At 40.4% G+C, this 19,347-nt stretch overlaps 1 protein-coding gene across 2 annotated transcripts in view; it reads right to left on the bottom strand.

The window, feature by feature from the left end:
- CPQ (carboxypeptidase Q) overlaps positions 1-19,347 on the bottom strand; it is a 485,238-nt gene that overhangs the window by 327,849 nt on the left and 138,042 nt on the right. For both annotated transcript variants that reach the window (XM_075825935.1, XM_075825936.1), the window contains exon 3: positions 13,858-14,065. In XM_075825935.1, coding sequence (XP_075682050.1) covers positions 13,858-14,065 — 208 coding nt within the window. The remainder of the gene's footprint in view (positions 1-13,857; positions 14,066-19,347) is intronic.

Genomic DNA, 19,347 nt, shown 5'->3' with positions numbered 1-19,347 from the left:
ACAAAGCACAAAGTTTGACACAAATTAATTCTATACAAAAAATAAAAAGGAATAATAATGTATAATAATAACAATGTATCCACATACATTTAAACAATTTGTGATCAAGACAGGGAGAAGACATTTGAAGAGAGTATAAAACATTGGGACATTTATTATCTGACCAGGCCCCCAATCATGTGCCGAATAGGTGAAAATTCAACATTATAATCAACAATAAAAAAAAAAACAGCACTCCGCAATTGAAGATATCTAAGAGCAAATCAGTGTTCGTGGAAGAAAATTAGGGTGACAAACTCTCAAAAGGAAGCATTAGGGTGGATCAACACGCGTCAGATTTCATTGCAGAAATTTCTGCTACTGAAAATCAGTTCCATTCATCTAGATAGAACTTGCAATGTAACAACCGCATTTAGATGAATGGAACTGATTTTCAGTTACAGAAATTTCTGCAACAAAATCTGACGCGGGTTAATTCACCCTATCACCTCTCTCGAATAACTGAGAGACAAAATTGAATCTCCAGTCCCCATAAATGTGTTAGACTATAATTGTTCCATAACCGAGAAATGGATAGTAAATGAGTTATTGAAAAAGTCGGTTTCTTTTCTTCCCAAACTTTTATGGAGCATGAGATATAAAGGATACATTTCAAAATTTTGACTGTCTAAGGACCCCAGATTCAAAACCTGAAATACATTTTGGCACTGCAACAGCCCTGTAATATCCCATAGATAAGGAGATGAGCCAGGAAGAATAAAACACTGTAGATGGTAGGCCAAAAAATAGTGTTTAATGTCGGGAACCAAGAATCCTCCCTTATTCACGGGAACAGTAAAATAAGATAATTTCATTCTCAATCTTTTCTCCTCTCCATATCAGATCGGACAAGATACTATTAGCCAGCCTGAATATTTTCCTAAAATTAAAAATCATGGCTTCCATACATGACGAAGCTGTGACGGCTATGCTGGATCCCAACTAATTCTGATGGACCCTTGATTTATTATGGTGCTTTCCAGGTTTACATCGAGTTCTGGTATTTTTGTGGACTGCCCTATTCTTGCCATAAAAAAAACTTAACAGAAAGAAGATAACGAAGAAATGAACAGAGCCCAATTGCGAATGTCAGATTCTATACAGTCATTACACCCATTTATGGAAAAAGTGGCATCCAATATGACTCCCAATGCTACTTCCACAGGGGTCACCACCCAATTTTCTCAGAAACAGATGGAATGGCTGAATAGAATTTTTAAATTAACAGAAAAAGACAATTTAGAGATTTATATTTAGTGTTTATTTCTTGTATCGCTCCTCAATAATAACTTAATTGAAAATGTTACCCTAAACTTAGAGTGAGTTTGCCGCATACAAAGTAACGTCTCTCTAAGGGCAGGTTCCTGTTGTTTTGGCACAGCATTAGAGATAATAAACTTCACATGTACATTTGATACCAGTTAGCACATTTTATGATGCAATGAGCTCAAGAGCCAAGCCTTTAAATATATTTAAATTCATGGAAGAAATCATCCAAAGCAAGTTTTATTTGTAAAGAAAATATAGTAACTTTTCTGGGTGTTCCAAAAGTAAAATATTGAAAAGACAGGGTTTTGTTTCTAAAAATACAGTTAATATAGTAATCCAAAGGTCAAAGGCTTTGGGGTCATGTACACGGCCATATTATAGATACATATTGTATGGATACGAAATAAAGGTGCCTGATATGGGACCATACTGTATCCCCATGTGCCTCCAATTTGCTATATTACGCTTTTATACGGAGGCACACAGGGTGCCTATGGCTCAAAGCTCTAGGTAAACCGTGTGCCAACATACGAACTCTATGCCATGGTTCGAACGTGTGCATAAATGCCTTATGCTGCTAACTTTGTCAAGGGTCAGAAGAAGTGTTAACACGCCTGAGTGACCAGACTGGACATGATCGAGCCATTGTGTTCTCATAACAACCATATCAAAAGTCCATAAAAACCATACCATAAAAAGTGTAGTTTGTCTGAATGGTTAAAAGAAAAGTACCTTCCAACCTGCTAGCGATGTGGTCAACTTCTGACTTTCCAACCCTCAAAGACTTTTTTTTTGTTAAAAAGTATGATATTAACACCATGAATTCAGCTATATTGAGCCAGTTGCTGCATATTGTGTAATTCTGTAGCATGTATGAGGGGTTCCGTTAGTCCCCAAAAAGTACAAAAAAGTACAAAAAAATAACTAGATATTGGTTTTCTATGATGGGATGGGATGCTGTATTAGCATATATCTGTGTATTTCATCACTTGGGATCTTATGGTTAATCCTTACAGTGTTTGCCTCCTTTGGACAATTCCTTTTTGCTAGACGAATATCCCAATGATAAGTAGATCACGGGGTGTCCTGCTGCTAGGACCAATTGTGATCAAGTATAATCTGCAGAGAAGCAAGGTGTTCACTTTACCTGTGGCGCCACCACAGGAAAAATGAAGCACTACATGGTACTCAATAAAGAAGCACTCCAGCATTTGTTTTTTTTCACATCTAATGGTAATTCACCAGCAATATTCTAGCAGTGTCATTTGTTTCTCCCCAGCTCAGTTGCATCTATACATTTTGAACCCTTTCATTATGGGCAGCTGTGTCATGTGATCTCAGTCTGACCATTAGAATAGACCATGCTCTCATGCGTAGACAGGAGGTCACTCTCCCCTGTGTGGCGGACGCCCTGTGAACTACAGGATTACAATATAACCAATCAATCCCAGGCAGCTGAGACCCCTCCTCTCCCCAACTAGCTCCACCCTCCTTGTTCCTCTGTATGTCCCCCATACATATAGTGATGCTGAAAAGTTTATCTCTGTCCTATCTAAGGGAGCAAGGAGTGCAGTAATATAATAGGCGAGTCCATATAATGAATATCTGCAGATTTATAACACCCCCTGACTCACACTGACTGTCTATACTATCTGTGAGTGTGTGTGCAGAGAGTCCTGTGTATTTCTATGAGATGCTTCTCTCCCATGCCTCAAGTGTAAAAACACGTCCAGGCTGGATGGTCATGTGTATTCATTATCAGGACACTGTAGTAATGTTAGGGCTTGTGTATGTGGCTGCACATAGCGATATAACTATATCGCTAGTGCAGTGTAAATGAATGGAGAGAAGTGCATGATACTGATTGGTCAGCGTCATACACTCCTCTGTACAACGCCCACTTGGTCTAAAGTAAAACACGCCCACTTGGGCATTAAGAAACTCATTAGAATAAAGCTAAAAATTGCTCATAAAGTGGTTTAAAATAGATCGTTTTTCTAAATAAAAAGCATTACTGTCACCTACATTACAGCGCCGATCTCCTTATGTAGGAGATAGGGCACTTATAATGTGGTGACAGAGCCTCTTTAAACAAGAAAAGCAAACATCGAGGTGAAATTTGAGTCATAGCTGTAAAATTCCAGTAATATATATATATAGACGGTCCAATTCAAATTACTACTAAAATATAGTGAACAATATTAAAGGAATGGAAGGTCATAAATAATGCATTTATTTTGCCCTTCTATAAATTATTAGTTAAAGGGGTTGTCTGCTTTGGACAAGGATGCATTGACAATAGGCTGATAAAATGTCCCCCTATTTAACCCCCAGCAATCAGATGTATTCTATGGGGAAACCTGGCTGTAAGGCCCCATGCACACAACCGTAAAAAATCTCCGTAATTGCGGACTGTAATACGGTCCGCAATTACGGACCCATTCAGTTCTATTGCCCGTGGACACCTTTCCATATCGCTACGGATAGGTGTCTGTGCCGTAGAACTGTACCGCAAAAGATAGAACATGTTCTATCTTTTGCGTATTACGGGCCGTGCTCCCATACTTTGTACGGGAGAACAGGACAACCCCTTTAATTATTTTTTGCTGCATTCAGGAGAGATTATTCTCCTGTACAGAGTGACCATTCTATTGCACATAGTGATGATTCTCCTGGACAGAGTGGCCATTCTCTTGCACATAGTGAAGATTCTCCTGTACAGAGTGGCCATCCTCTTGCACATAGTGAAGATTCTCCTGTACAGAGTGGCCATCCTCTTGCACATAGTGATGATTCTCCTGTACAGAGTGGCCATTCTCTTGCACATAGTGATGATTCTCCCGTACAGAGTGGCCATTCTCTTGCACATAGTGATGATTCTCCTGTACAGAGTGGCCAGTCTCTTGCACATAGTGAAGATTCTCCTGTACAGAGTGGCCATCCTCTTGCACATAGTGAAGATTCTCCTGTACAGAGTGGCCATCCTCTTGCACATAGTGATGATTCTCCTGTACAGAGTGGCCATTCTCTTGCACATAGTGATGATTCTCCTGTACAGAGTGGCCATTCTCTTGCACATAGTGATGATTCTCCTGTACAGAGTGGCCAGTCTCTTGCACATAGTGAAGATTCTCCTGTACAGAGTGGCCATCCTCTTGCACATAGTGAAGATTCTCCTGTACAGAGTGGCCATCCTCTTGCACATAGTGATGATTCTCCTGTACAGAGTGGCCATTCTCTTGCACATAGTGATGATTCTCCTGTACAGAGTGGCCATTCTCTTGCACATAGTGATGATTCTCCTGTACAGAGTGGCCATTCTCTTGCACATAGTGATGATTCTCCTGTACAGAGTGGCCAGTCTCTTGCACATAGTGAGATTCTCCTGTACAGAGTGGCCATCCTCTTGCACATAGTGATGATTCTCCTGTACAGAGTGGCCATTCTCTTGCACATAGTGATGATTCTCCTGTACAGAGTGGCCATTCTCTTGCACATAGTGATGATTCTCCTGTACAGAGTGGCCATTGTCTTGCACATGGCCAACACCCCAATGTCCTCCTAATATTGTTGCCTTCCCCTGCCCTCCAGTAATGCCGGCAAATCGCTGCTGTTCTGTTGCTCACCTGGACCCAGTTGCTGGTCTGATGTTCTCTTCAACAATCTTTTACATTGTCCAACTGCCCTACTACAGTGGGCACTATCCCAACATCGTCTAGAACATCTATTCAGCCTTTATGTGTTTCCAAGGTGTCTGTAGAGTGTGCGGTTATATATATTTTATATGAATATATGAATGCATATGACACATTTTCCATGTTTTTTTTTACGATCAATAAGAATTTATTCTGGAAGTTATGGACAGGACCCTTAATTCTATCATTTTTGTCAACGGTCTGAAAACGCGTATTGTCCGCCATTAGTTGAAAATACTAATTAAATTATGTATTTTATAGCAAGATAGCCATCAGCTTCTCCTAGGTCTACAAAATATGCAATCATGTTCCTTTATTAAAAATAAAATAAAAAGTGACTAGAAGGGGTGCGGAGCTGTCTCTTAACATAAGCATATCCAGCAGTACAACAAGGAACAAGTCAAATGGGTTGAGTTACTGCTATAAAGGGTAGAGGGTTTAGCTTGTGAATGCATTATGCTTCCATACAGTCTGGAGATTTATTTATTTTTTTAAGCCATAGAGTTTACTTCTATACAAAAATTTGCATTACAAAGAGTGGGGTTCCTCAGAAGAACTGCAGAAACCATCTGTGTCTAGTTTCTACAGAAAACAAGAAGTGGTACAAAGATAAAAAAAAAGTTTTTGGAATTTTCATGACATGTGCTACATTTTTATGACAGTTTTACGGCAAAACTGAGTTCTTATGTATTTAATAAAACAATGGAATGCGTCCGCTGTGTTTTAATCAAGTTGTTAATTGTTATATAGAAATTCTGTTTTCAGATTAATTAAAATGCATGAATGCATGATTCTTTCCTACCAATGGCTGTTACCCCAACTAACTATAGGTATTTTTGTTTTGATCAGGTGGGTCTGGTGCTGAGACCCCCACCCACACTGTTTGCTGGACCAAGGGGGTACGGCTTTGTTCTGTTCTCCTCATGGAGTAAGTGGTTCTGTTTTCAGACGCACATTAGACAATCAATGTGCATGTAACTTTTCATTTTTAAGTGCATGTACATCCTAAATTGATCAAAAGTGGTCCAAAGCATTGACACCTTATAGGGGTTGTTTAGTCAAAACAACCCTTTTTCTCATTGTGGCCAGTCTGGCGAGCAGCTAATAATTTTGGATCAGCTTCGGAAATCCCGGCGATCAGTTGTGATCTCCAGGGAAGCTGCGGCCAGCCTTACATTTCTCCTGCAGGGGTAATGCATTATTACATGCCGCCCATTCAAACAGCCAAATAGGTCAGGTCCACCATAGTGAGAGCTGTATAATGTCCACATACCTTAATATGGCATATGGAAAGGGGTCTGTTTTGTTTAGACAAATCTTAATACCACAGATATTTTGGGACTTAATGGACAGAGTTTATTGATATGTAGTGTGTGCGGCTTTAAAACTCTTTATCCATCTCATAATGTGATGGCATATTGCTAAGATATGCTATCACTTTCTAATCTTTGGGAGAAGCGACTGACAGGACCACTCTGTAGGGAACTGCAGCATAGCTCCATTCAAACATATGCGGCAGAGCCCTGTACAGTCGGTGGCCGGAAGCACCACAGTGCAGAGAAAACTTTAGTGGAGACACAGCGCTAAAGCATAGATATCTTGACTGTGAGCGGTCCTGTGGTCGTATCCACCGAACCTTTCTTCCTGCCAGGAGGCATCTTGCAAATTCATCATCTTCATATTTCCATTAATTTTAATGGATGGAGTAGTCCGGCAAGACAGCCAGCTACAAAACATTAAACATTTTTAATAAATATATAGTGTCAAAAAAATATAGTACAGGTACGGTATAGAACACCAGTTTTCCTGTGCAGACTTCGACTTTCTCCTGATAATACCTGCTGGTGTGGTCATAAAGAACCAGGCAGACTCTCCCATATCTGGTAGTCATGCTCTCGGATTCAATCATTTTGGACGGAAATCAAACTACTGATACGTTAGATCTGTGGGAAAACGCTTAACATCACACCAACCCTGATCCTCCTCTGGTCTCCTTCTCCCCCCATTCTTAACGAAAAGGAATGATTTGATAACGCACCTCCTCAAGGAAGCGAAACTACTCATTCCATTAATCTGGAGGTTTACAGATGTTCCCTCAATAGCTATGTGGATAGATAAAGTGGAACAACTTTATCGACTGGAAGTAATTGCCAGCTGGGAATAGGGCACTCATGAGAAATTTGTTATGCATTGGTAATCTCGAAGAGTTTTTCGCTCTTTTACACCAAACTCCAACTAGGAATAAATTGGCTCTGCCTTTCTTTAGGCCTCATGCCCACTTCAGTTAAATGCTTCAGTGTGCTATTTGTTTTTTTAACGGATAGCACACTGACTCATTCATTCCTATGGGGCCATGAACACTTCCATTATTTTAACGGTTCCATGCGTCTGTTCCGCGAAAAATAGAACAGGCCCTACTCCTGTTCGTTTTTCGCGGATCAGTCTCGGCCTTTCTATTTATTTGGTCCGTTAAAACAACGCACCGCACATGGAAGCCATCCGTGTGTGGCCCGTGTTTCACGGAACCCATGATTTATGGCAGTACAAATAGCAACGGATGTGTGTTTGAGGCCTTAGGAAAATACTGTACCCTGTCCATCACCCCGTATTTCATCTGACTGGCAACTTACATTACTTAATGGACTCTGAATCTGAGAGTGGTTTACTCACCTTACACACATGACCTTACTACCCTTCCTCTATACCCCCTCCTCCTGACCCTACTTTTTCCTCCACAATTTCCTATTAGTATTTATTACGATGTTTTATTTTACTTTGCATATTTGTAAGTGATAATGTCTTTACATGTGTTGTATTGGCTTGCGAACTGTTGGACTGCGCATCAGCCTTCTTATCATTTTATATTGTCGCTTTGACTTCTTGGCCTCCTTCTCTGAGAATGAAAAAATATTTTAAAAAAAAAAAATATATATATATATATATATATATATAGTACAGGTTAGGGCTGGGCAAATAATCGTAAAAGAAACAAACAGAAATTCAGCAAAGATAAACGTCATCTTGCGAATTTTGTTTTATTTCCCGGTTTCAACTGTATCTGCATCCTCAGATTGCAGATACTGTTGAATCCTATGGTAGAGTAGGGAGCCATCCATTCCCTGCTCTACTGTTCACTGTAACATCGGCCACTCACGGCTTAGCGCAGACAGGCGCAATGACGTCACTGCCTTGTGCCTGTCTGTTTCTGAGCCGTGAGTGGCTCAGCAAGCATATTTTCAGAGCCTGCTGGACTTCTGGCATATAGCAGAGTTTTAGGCATCTTATTGATCCACAGTGTCCTTGATGCCTGCCCCATTTCCTTTTTTTTCCGCCTTAATGTCCGCCCTCTAAACTTCTTCTTTAGCCTCAATATCAGCCCTAATTGCATATACAGGGATGATGGGGGTTATATACAGGGTTAATTGGGTAATATACAGGGATGATGGTGGCCTGGTATATAAAGGGATGATGGGAGTCCCTGTATATCACCCCCATCATCCCTGTATATACCAGCCATCATCCCTGTATATAACTCCAATCATTCCTGTATATACTAGACAGCCATCATTCCTGCATGTAACCCCATCATCCCTGTATATAACTCCCATCATTCCTGTATATACTAGACCACCATCATCCCTGTATATAACCCCCATCATTCCTGTATATAACCTCCATCATCCCTGTATATTACCCCAATCAACCCTGTATACACAGATGATGGGGTTATATACAGGAACGATGGGAGTTATATACAGGGATGATGGCTAGTTAGTATATACAGTAATGATGGGAGTTATATACAGGGTTAATGGCTGGTATATAAAGGGATCATGGGGGTAATATACAGGGATGATGGGGGTTGTATACAGGGAACTCCATGATCCTTGTATATACCAGCCAGCCATCATCCCTGTATATGACCCTCATCATCCCTGAAAAAATGTGCTTAGCCACACAGAATGGAGGGGAAGAGGGATCTCCTCCACTCGTTGTTGGAATAGGGTTATGTGAGTATGTCTTTTATTATTTTTTATTAGGTACTATTGGGGCAATATACTGTGTGGGGCATCTATGGGGGCATTATACTGTGTGGGAGCAGCTATTGGGGCAATATACTGTGTGGGAGCAGCTATTGGGACATTACACTATGTAGGGGCAGGTTATACTGTGTGGGGGCAGTGTCAGGGGGTTTATTATATACAGTAGTATACAGCAGGCTCAGGGGATCTATAGTAATTCATTGGTGTGGCACGCAAATAGGGGGCGTGGTATGAAAAAAGAGGTGTGGCCTAAAGATCGTTCATTAATCGCAAACGAGGTTACATTTTTAATTAATCATGATTTTGATTTAGGTCATAATCGCCCAGCCCTAGTACAGTGCGGTTAGGTTGAGAAAAACGGGACCAACGGCGCTGCTTGGTTAGAGATAATCCACAAACATTCCAGTGGGTAAAGTAATAAAAAGGATTTATTGATGACAGGCTACGCGTTTCGACGCCGTATCGGCGTCTTCCTCAGGCCAATGCAGACTGTGCGGTTCCAGCCTTATTTATACACTAAGGCGAGGAAAAAAGACCGCCAGAAAGCAATCAGGTCAAAGGTCATATAAACAGAAACAGAAAACAAAAGAAAAACATCAACATGATACATTATTTAAAACCACTTTTACATAATGATTGGGTATATATTAGACTAAAGTGTAAGGTGTTAGTGGTATATTTGAAGCCTTCCACCGCAGGACTTGATATTTTGTATACTCTACAATAATTAAATCACTGGAATAGGACTAGAGTTTCGGTTAAAATGTAACTTTTACTTGTAACATATTTAAAAAGTGTGTAAAACAAATGACACACCAGGACAAGACTGTTTACAAAAAAATCTTCCTTGTAGTACAGGAGATATAATGCTCAATGCAAAAAAAGTCAATTCAATATTGGTGATATCATCATTTCTTTGCAGAGTTAAAGAAAAATGCTCCAAATTGTTGCAAAACAAGTGAGTGATCTATTTCCCAGGAGGATAAATATAAATCTCTGTGGGGTAATGACCCCTCCTACCCGTTCCGTAGTGTGTTAAAGTCCTGTTCCGTTCTTATGGCTGGGGACTGGGAAGCCTCACTTGTTTCCTTTATATGATTATAGGCAATCAATCATTATTTTCTCCCGACGCGTTTCCTTATGGCCAGAATTCCTCAGGGGAGATAAGGCCATATATATTAGACAAAAGAATTGCAGATTTTAAAAGATTTTGTAAACATTTTTTTGAGTTTTACATTTTTGTTTATGCCAGCACACAAACTGACACGCCATTAACAAGGTTCCACATAAGAGGGACTCTTCGGACCAAAATGCTGACTTTTATTTGTACAACTAGTTGTGGTTAACCAACAGTCATAGGGTTAGTAATAAATTGAGGTTTTGGTCATTTGATAGTGTAGCGATGTAAACTCCAGGGGCTGCTGGGTCAAAAGCGTCCCTGGTTACCACGGATCGTAACAAGTACGGAGGCCGGGATGGACCCAGCAGCCCCTGGAGTTTACATCGCTACACTATCAAATGACCAAAACCTCAATTTATTACTAACCCTATGACAGATTTTCATTTGCGGCGCCGTGTCTCTTTTCTAATCTACATAGCCCTAGTACAGGTACACCACTGTAAGAAATGTTTAACATAAACAGGAAATATGCTTTAAAAGCATGACAATACCGATTACCATAAAGCAGTGGTTTCCAACCTGTGTGTCTCCAGCTGTTGCAAAACGAACACTCCTAATATGTCCTGACAACCACAGGCTGAGAGGGCATGCTGGGAGTTGTCGTTTTGCCACACTTGGAGATGCATAGGTTGGGGAACACATCCTTCTAGCCTCGGTGTGAGCATTAAATTCAACCCTGATCTGTTATCGGACTGACTTGTAATAATAAAAAACACACAATACTAATTATTTGTCTACTAGAGGCAGATAAAGTTGGAGCTAATGAAAAGACATGACATTTTTAACACAAATATTGATACAAGATTTATCTTCAGTCAACTGTGGAACGTTGGCTTAAATCACAATTATAAAAGCCTAATTGCGAGCCAGGGATGAATAATGACTCCATCAAACACATCTATGGCCAAAAAGAAATTCTCACATTTTAATGAGTTGAACGGTGCACTGTTGAAACTGAAAATTCTATTTCTGCTTCAATCGAATCAGCCATGAAACTATGTAGCACGTTATTTCACATATACAGGGCTCAGGCCGGTAGAGGAGGCTGCGGAGCACAAAGGGGCATCCACAAGGAAGAAAGACCCTGTAAAGTGTACAATCCTACCAGGCATAGGCTCTAAATCTGGCCATACACAGAAGACAATAGTGGGCCAAACCCACTGATTTTGGTGTGATTGGTTGACGATCTCATGTATATGGGGGCCTCTGAATATCCCCAATGGCAGATGTTCCCCATGGGTGAGCCGAGTGCGCATGCTTATGGTGGAGGAAGGTGAAAACCTTCATAGGTGTTTTAGGTAGGCAACATAATAATATTAGCACAAAAGAAAGAGGAAAAATCCACGCCAGTCACCATTCAGTAGAAGTTTTTTTTAAATTTATTCAGCAGAGCAGGAAATTAGGATGTGGAGAACAAGCCTACGGCCGTTTTGTGCGTGCCCACGCTTTGTCGGGGACTTCACAAAGCGTGGGTACACAAGAAACTTCTACTGAATGGTGAGTGCCGTGGATTTTTTCTCCTTCTTTTGTGCATTTGTTGAACTTGCTTTCTACATTTGATGTGAGTCGTGCGGAGGTTCATGCATGGTGCTGGGATACATAGTGCTCTACGAGACAGAGCACTGCTGTTTGTCATATCATAATAATATTTGCAGCTCTCAATTATTTTTCCTTCCATTTTCTAATAGGCGTTTTCCCTTGAAAACGTCCTTGAGATCAATTAGATTCCTGCATCATAAAACACTTTAATAGCAAATACAGGGCCAGCCTCACTTTTATAGGTAACCTTGCAAAATCTTCTGTTGGCACCTCCTAATATTATTCTATTATACAGTGTACAATAACCATACCATACAATACCTAACAGCGCCAAACACTATAGTGCCTAAATAACAGTTCAATAAATTGACGAAATATTTCCATACAGTTGAGTTAAGAACAATGCTATATAGTGCCACTACTATTAAAGATAGTAAGATTTAGTAATATTGGTGTCCGAATCCCCTTATGTTGTGCCGTCATAAATCTTTTGGCTTGTAAGTGACTTTGATAATAGATGTACCTCTTATCAAGTGCAAAAATGAAATAAACAAATAAAAAAGCAAATATATATATATATATATATATATATATATATATACACACACACACACGTAAGTCCTTGCGTTTTGCTCTTCTGTTAGGTTGCTATAATTACCTTCCAGTCATTTCTTAGTTCTATAGCTATATAGCTAATGTATCATTACCTCCTGTTTAGTGTAAAATAGAAAGCACATAAAGGGTAATGAACAGATCTTTATATACAAATGCTTTCCATTTCTTGGGCACATGAACATAAAAGAATTACAGTCAAATCAATATCTGCTTTGCGTGTTATTTTCTAATCAAACCAAATTAAATATTTAACTGTTCTGGAGGTTAATTCAGTTTTAACTAAACACATTCTGTAAAACTAAGTAATCAGAGGACAGAAAATTACTATTTTCATACTGTAAGATAAAATGAATAACCTACTGCACAAAATAACAATGGAAAAGGAAAAGGCCATATTCACCTATTTGCGAATCGCATATTTGATGGAAATAAATGATGCTCATTTGTCTGCTGCATTTCAGTGGTATCCCCCAATGTTAGATTCTCTTTGTGTTAAAGGGTTTGTTCGTTTTTTTGTAGAAAATTTAAAATAACAAATAACAATATACTGTTTAAATCCTGTCACTAATTAAAGGGGTTGTGCACCTTCTGACAACTGATGACCGATCCACAGGATAGGTCATCAGTATATCATCAGTGCGGGTCCGACACCTGGACCCTGCACGGATAAGCCGCCGATGTTGTGGCACATAATGCTATGTACAGAGCCCGGCCGCTATTGTGCAATTTATATACATGGGTTTGTTAAAAGTTACTTTTTATTTCAAAAAGTCCCAAAGACTCCCTTGTCCGCTTTGGACAGTCCCTACTTGTTAGAAGGAGCCCCCTTGACAATAAGCTGGAACCCCCAGCGATCAGCTGTAATCTGTGGGAAAACCTGGCATTAAAGAGGCTCTGTCACCAGATTTTGCAAGCCCTATCTGCTATTGCAGCAGATCGGCGCTGCAATGTAGATTACAGTAACGTTTTTATTTTTAAAAAATGAGAATTTTTGGTCAAGTTATGAGCATTTTTGTAGTTATGCAAATGAGGCTTGCAAAAGTCCAAGTGGGTGTGTTTAAAATTAAAAGTCCATGTGGGCGTGTATTATGTGCGTACATCGGGGCGTTTTTAATACTTTTACTAGCTGGGCGCTCTGAAGAGAAGTATCATCCACTTAAAAATAAAAACGTTACTGTAATCTACATTGCAGCGCCTATCTGCTGCAATAGCAGATAGGGCTTGCAAAATCTGGTGACAGAGCCTCTTTAAGTGTTCACTTTCCCTGTAGCACCACCAGAGGGGAAATCAAGAATTACACAGTGCCTATTTAAATCAATGGGTTGTCTGTGTAATGCAGGAGAGGACAAGTCCCCCACGTGCGATTGCCGGTCTTTGTAACTGCTCTCCACTCTGGCCAAGAGATGAGGATCTTAAACAGGGGACCCCCCCCTATTAACTCCGAATTCCCTAATATGATATATGAAGAAAGTCTTACCTGTTAATGGAGAATGATGCTATTGATCTGATTAAAGAGGCCACAGCTCCAACTTTAGCAGCTTCCGAGGCTCCCCGTGACCGATACTGCACAGTCTCCCCATAACTAATGAATGGCTGGTTGTAAACAACAATCTTCCCCTTGGCCTCCCCAGCTCTCCTCTGCAATTCGTCAAATGAAGACACCACAAGCACTTCTGCCGTTACCCCTGAAAAAAAAAATATGATCAGTGACACTTATTTACACCATGACCAGATATAGATATCTATATATATATATACTTTTTCATGCGTTTTTAGAAATATATTTTTTTTTTGCTATCTTCCCAGGGGTAACATTACCATAATCATCATAATCCTTTCTGGATATGTATGATGACTGTCTTCCCTTTTTATTTTGCCATTTTTTATCTATAAATGGCTACCTTAAGTCTCTATCAACTGCTCTCATTTATATGCGCATCTTCAACGCAACATATTTTTGACTCTTAAAGTTATTAGTCTATATCTCACAGTGCAGTTATGATTGGTGACTGGGTGTATTCCCTGTCATCTCCATTAAATTGCATTTTTTTTGGTATCTTCTAAGTTCCCTTTATGCTGTACATGGACGCAACCGACTGTGTGCACGGTTCCTAGAATAAAAGTTTTCATTTTGACAATAAGATTATACAACCATGGCCGCTGTTGGCCTTGTATGCTGTACTAAGATGGCCGCCGCCTGCCTCATAGTGGTACTGCGCATGCACAAAAGTGCGCTGTAGCAAGAGACTACTCTGTCATAGATAGTCGCCACCCCACTTTTCAGGCGCCGGAACTACAACCCGAACACATGGATCCGAGGTAAACACAAGGCTCATGTTTTTAATTTGTTATATTATGTGCACCTGCACTTTTTTTAAAGTTGTTCACCAATTAGCATTTTTCTGCTGTAAACTGGATGGCCCGGATTGATCTGAGGACCATCATATATACACAATGGCACTTCTTTGTATTTTATAACTTTTACTGATGCAACATGACTGTATCTTTGTACTTATTTATGTTTTATGTTAAATCACTTGCCTAATGAGACCAGTTGTGTGGTCTCCATATATAGCACATGCTTTTACACTGTTTGTATGCTTGAGAAAGGCTCCATGTAAAGAGCCGAAACGTCGCACAGGGGCTAATAAAAAGCCGTTTTTTCTATCACAAATTGGAGTGCTGTCTCTTATTGGACGAATATTGAGGATCTGGGAGCAGTGATCGGGCTCCTGGGACGTGCACCCACCTTTATTCCTGACTGATGCTGCTGGATGGTGGACATTCTATATATATATATATATATATATATATATATATATATATATATATTATATATAGTGTATATAGTACTTTCAGTGGTTTGAGAAACATGACTAAATTATTGACTTTTAAAAATAGACTTGTCTATAGGACAATTTTGCCCTGGACAAAAAAATTATAAAATTATAAATTATACCCGTCAGTTTCACACTGACAGGTGGCTTATTAGGTCCTAATCGCCTTCCATAGATGGCAGACTGGAAGCCTTTGTTAGGCTTCCGGTTGCCATAGCAACAATATTCCCCCCCCCCCCCCGCAATCGGGTGCCGATATTGTTACAACAACTTAAATGCGGCGGTCTCTATTGACCGCCGCATTTAAGGGGTTAATCGGCGGGGATCGCGGCTGTGATCCGACCCGATGTTTTCCTCCAGTACTAAGGCTGCTAGTAGCAGCCTGTACTGAGAGACGCCGGGCTGCGGGGAATGCCTGTGTGCTCTGTTAAGAGCACATGTAAATTAACAGGCTGCGGGCACAAGGACCAGTGCTGCAGCCCGTTAATCTACGTGGAGTGGTCGGGAAGGGGTTAAGCAAGGGAGGAGACGTCTCTAGCACAGATTCGTTGATGAACATCATAGGAGGTATGTGGTGTATACAGTGTCTTTTAAAAGGACACAAAAGTTGAGATCTGCAAAGCCAACAAAGGTCAATAACTAGCACAGGGTTAAAATATTTTAAGGGGTTGTGCTATCAGGACGATCCCTTTCTTTAAGTCTCTATAGAGTATATGGATGTCATAAAGATGTGTCCCCCACTGAGAATGTCTTTCTTTTAATTAAAGTAGAGATCACCCCTGGCGATAACAGCTGATCCCAGGGGATTTCAGCTCCAGGACCTATAACGATCAGATGATTACCAGCGGGACTACATGAAAAAAAATAATCGTTCTAATGGGAAATTCGGTCAAAATGATCCCCTGATTTCTCCTAGATGGATGTGAGAAGTCCTGAAAATTGTGATCTCGGACCACCACTGATCTTCTCACACAGGTTTTATGAAGATCATTTTAACTTTAACTATAACTTGATAGGAATGACAGATTCATTAAGTTCGAATACTTCGAATAATTCTTGCTATCTTTTACAAGCAGGGATAATACATTTCCTTCAATTAAATACATCACACCTATTTACGTTACTAAAAATCAGAAAAAAAAATCGAATTATCATAATCATCTCCGGCAATAATAGGAAATTATTGTCAATGCAATCCTCTTCTCCCACTCTTCACACACTGATAGCAACACCGCAGAAGAAATGCTAGCACAGGCTTCCAGTATCCGTAGTTTCAGTTGCTGCACATCTCGTATCTTCACAGCATAGACAATTGCCTTCACATGACCCCAAAGATAAAAGTCTAAGGGGGTCAGATCGGGAGGCATTTCTTCTGCGGTGTTGCTATCAGTGTGTGAAGAGTGGGAGAAGAGGGTTGCATTGACAATCCAACACAATGGGCAGCACTTTGAACACATTTTATAAGTGGTCAGAAACTTGTAAATAACTCATGAAAGAATAAAGTAACGTTAAAACCAAGCACACCATTGTTTTTCTTGTGAAATTCTCGATAAGTTTGATGTGTCACATGACCCTCTTCCCATTGAAAAAACTAAAGTTGGATACAAAATGGCTGACTTCAAAATGGCCACCATGGTAAACCCCCCGCTTGAAAAGTTTCCCCCCTCCCATATACTAATGTGCCACAAACAGGAAGTTAATATCACCAACCAGTCCCATTTTATTTAGGTGTATCCATATAAATGGCCCACCCTGTATATTGATGACATAGAAGCGGGTCCATAGTGAAGTACATTAAATATCTGGGCCAATAAGTATAACTATGAAATACCAAAAGGGGAACTATAGCCAAGCGATCAATGGGACAAAGATGGAAATGTGTGGAACACATTATGCTTGGATAGATTATGATATAATATAAAATGTAGTATGAAAGGCATGGGTGGGAAAATAAGGTGGAGGGTCGAATTATCATAGGAAGCATGTGTATGAAATATGTTCATTTAAACCCAATGGCTTAGTGGTTTCCATCCTAAATATCCACTGAGCCTCTTTTTGTTAAATGCGTTTGTTCCAATTTCCACCCCTTCCTGACGGTCGTATGAATTCTATTCCTTGGAACCCAATCACTGTGTGCTCCCCCTGATGTGATTTGCATACATGCTGAGCCACAGGGGTATCATCTTTCCTCAAGATGTCACACACATGATCCCTAATTCGTCTCCTAAATTCCCGTTTGGTTTTACCTACGTATTGGAGGTTACATATACAGGTAATAAGGTACTCAACACCTCTTGTCCTACAGTTGATGAAGAATCTATTTTCAAAAACCCTGCCAGTGGTATTACTCCTGAATGACTTGCTAGTGTGAATCGAGGCAAATGCTTTACATGTTCCACATCGATGGGTACCCTTGATGTACGTAGTTAGCCAGGTGGATGTTTTCAACGCATAATAATGGCTATGTACCAATCTGTCCCTGATGTTACGGTCACGTCTAAATGTGATGGAGGGATGTTCTCCTACATGATCAACAACATTAGGGTCAGCCCTAAGGATATCCAAGTAAGTGTCCAGGATCTTTCTAACTTCTACATTGGCAGAATCAAATGTCCCTATGGTCCTGAGATGGTTTTCCTTGGTTTAATGTAGTTTCGGGTTGAGTAATTCCTCCCTGTTTGAACCCAGGGCATATTGATATGAACTATTAAGTACCCCCTGTGGGTAACACCTTCGTTTAAACCTGCCTCTCATGTCAGAGGCTGAAGTTTTCAAGTCTGATATTTTGGAACAGGTACGCCTAGCCCTCAGACACTGGCTCTTAGGTATCCCTCTCTTTAAGGCAGTTGGATGACAACTCTCCCATCGTAGCAAGTTGTTAGTTGCTGTGTCTTTCCTGTACATATTTGTACAGATATTGCACTGCTGAGTTTTGTGGATTTTAATATCCAGAAAATTAATCCTATTTTCAAAGAAGAGGCCCAAATTATTAGTATTCAGGATTGCTACAAATTGATAGAACTGTTCTCTGGTGCCCGACCACAGGAGAGCACATCGTCTATAAATCTCAGCCAGAGAAGAACAGACTATGTCCAAACCTCTAGGTCCTCACAAAAAAAAATTATATTTTTCCCACCTGCCAAGGAAGAGGTTGGCGTGGGATGGAGCACAAGGGCTACCAGGACATTTTAGAGCACTTCATGCTTCCCTCTGTTGACAAGCTTTATGGATATGCGGATTTCATTTTCCGGCGGGACTTGGCACCTGCCCACACTGCCAAATGTACCAATACCCGGTTTAATAAACACAGTAACACTGTGCCTGATTGGCCAGGAAACTCACCTGACCTAAATGCCAAAGAGAATCTACGGGGTATAGACAAGAGGAAGATGAGGGACACCAGACCCAACAATGCAGACGAGCTGAAGGCCGACATCAAAGCAACCTGGGCTTCCATAACACCTCAGCAGTGCCACAGGCTGATCGCCCCCATGCCACGCCGCATTAATTCATGCAAAAGGAGCCTCGACCAAGTATTGAGGGCAGATACTGTACATACTTTTCAGTAGGCCAACATTTCCATATTAAAAATCATTTTTTAAATTGGTCTTATATAATATTAAAATGTTCTAAAATACTAAATTTGGGGTTTTCATTAACACTCTGTGTGCAATGAATCTATAGAATATATGAGTTTCACATTTTTAATTGAATTACTGAAATAAATTAACTTTTTGATGATATTCTAATGCATTGAGGACTAGTAGGAGATCAATGTTTGCCAGCTGTAACATGGGGTTGTAATTTGGCACAAGACCACCTCAACCGAATGGTTTGCTGTCTCCCTGGTGTCAGGGTTCGGCATGTGGTGGAACGGGTGGACAAATTGCTGGGAGGGGCTGGTGATGATCCAGCTGTCGTGGTCCATGTCGGTACCAACGACAGAATAAATGGTAGGTGGAGGAGCCTTAAGAATAATTTTAAAGAACTAGGCTACAAGCTGAAGGGAAGGACCTCCAAAGTAGTATTCTCAGGAATACTGCCTGTGCCATGCGCATCACAGGAAAGACAGCGGGAGCTCAGGGAGTTAAATGCATGGCTGAAGTCTTGGTGTAGAGGAGAAGGATTTG

The sequence above is a fragment of the Rhinoderma darwinii genome, chromosome 5 (assembly GCF_050947455.1).
Source record: "Rhinoderma darwinii isolate aRhiDar2 chromosome 5, aRhiDar2.hap1, whole genome shotgun sequence".
Classification (NCBI taxonomy): Eukaryota; Metazoa; Chordata; class Amphibia; order Anura; family Rhinodermatidae; genus Rhinoderma; species Rhinoderma darwinii.
This window is presented reverse-complemented; position numbering and strand designations above follow the sequence as displayed.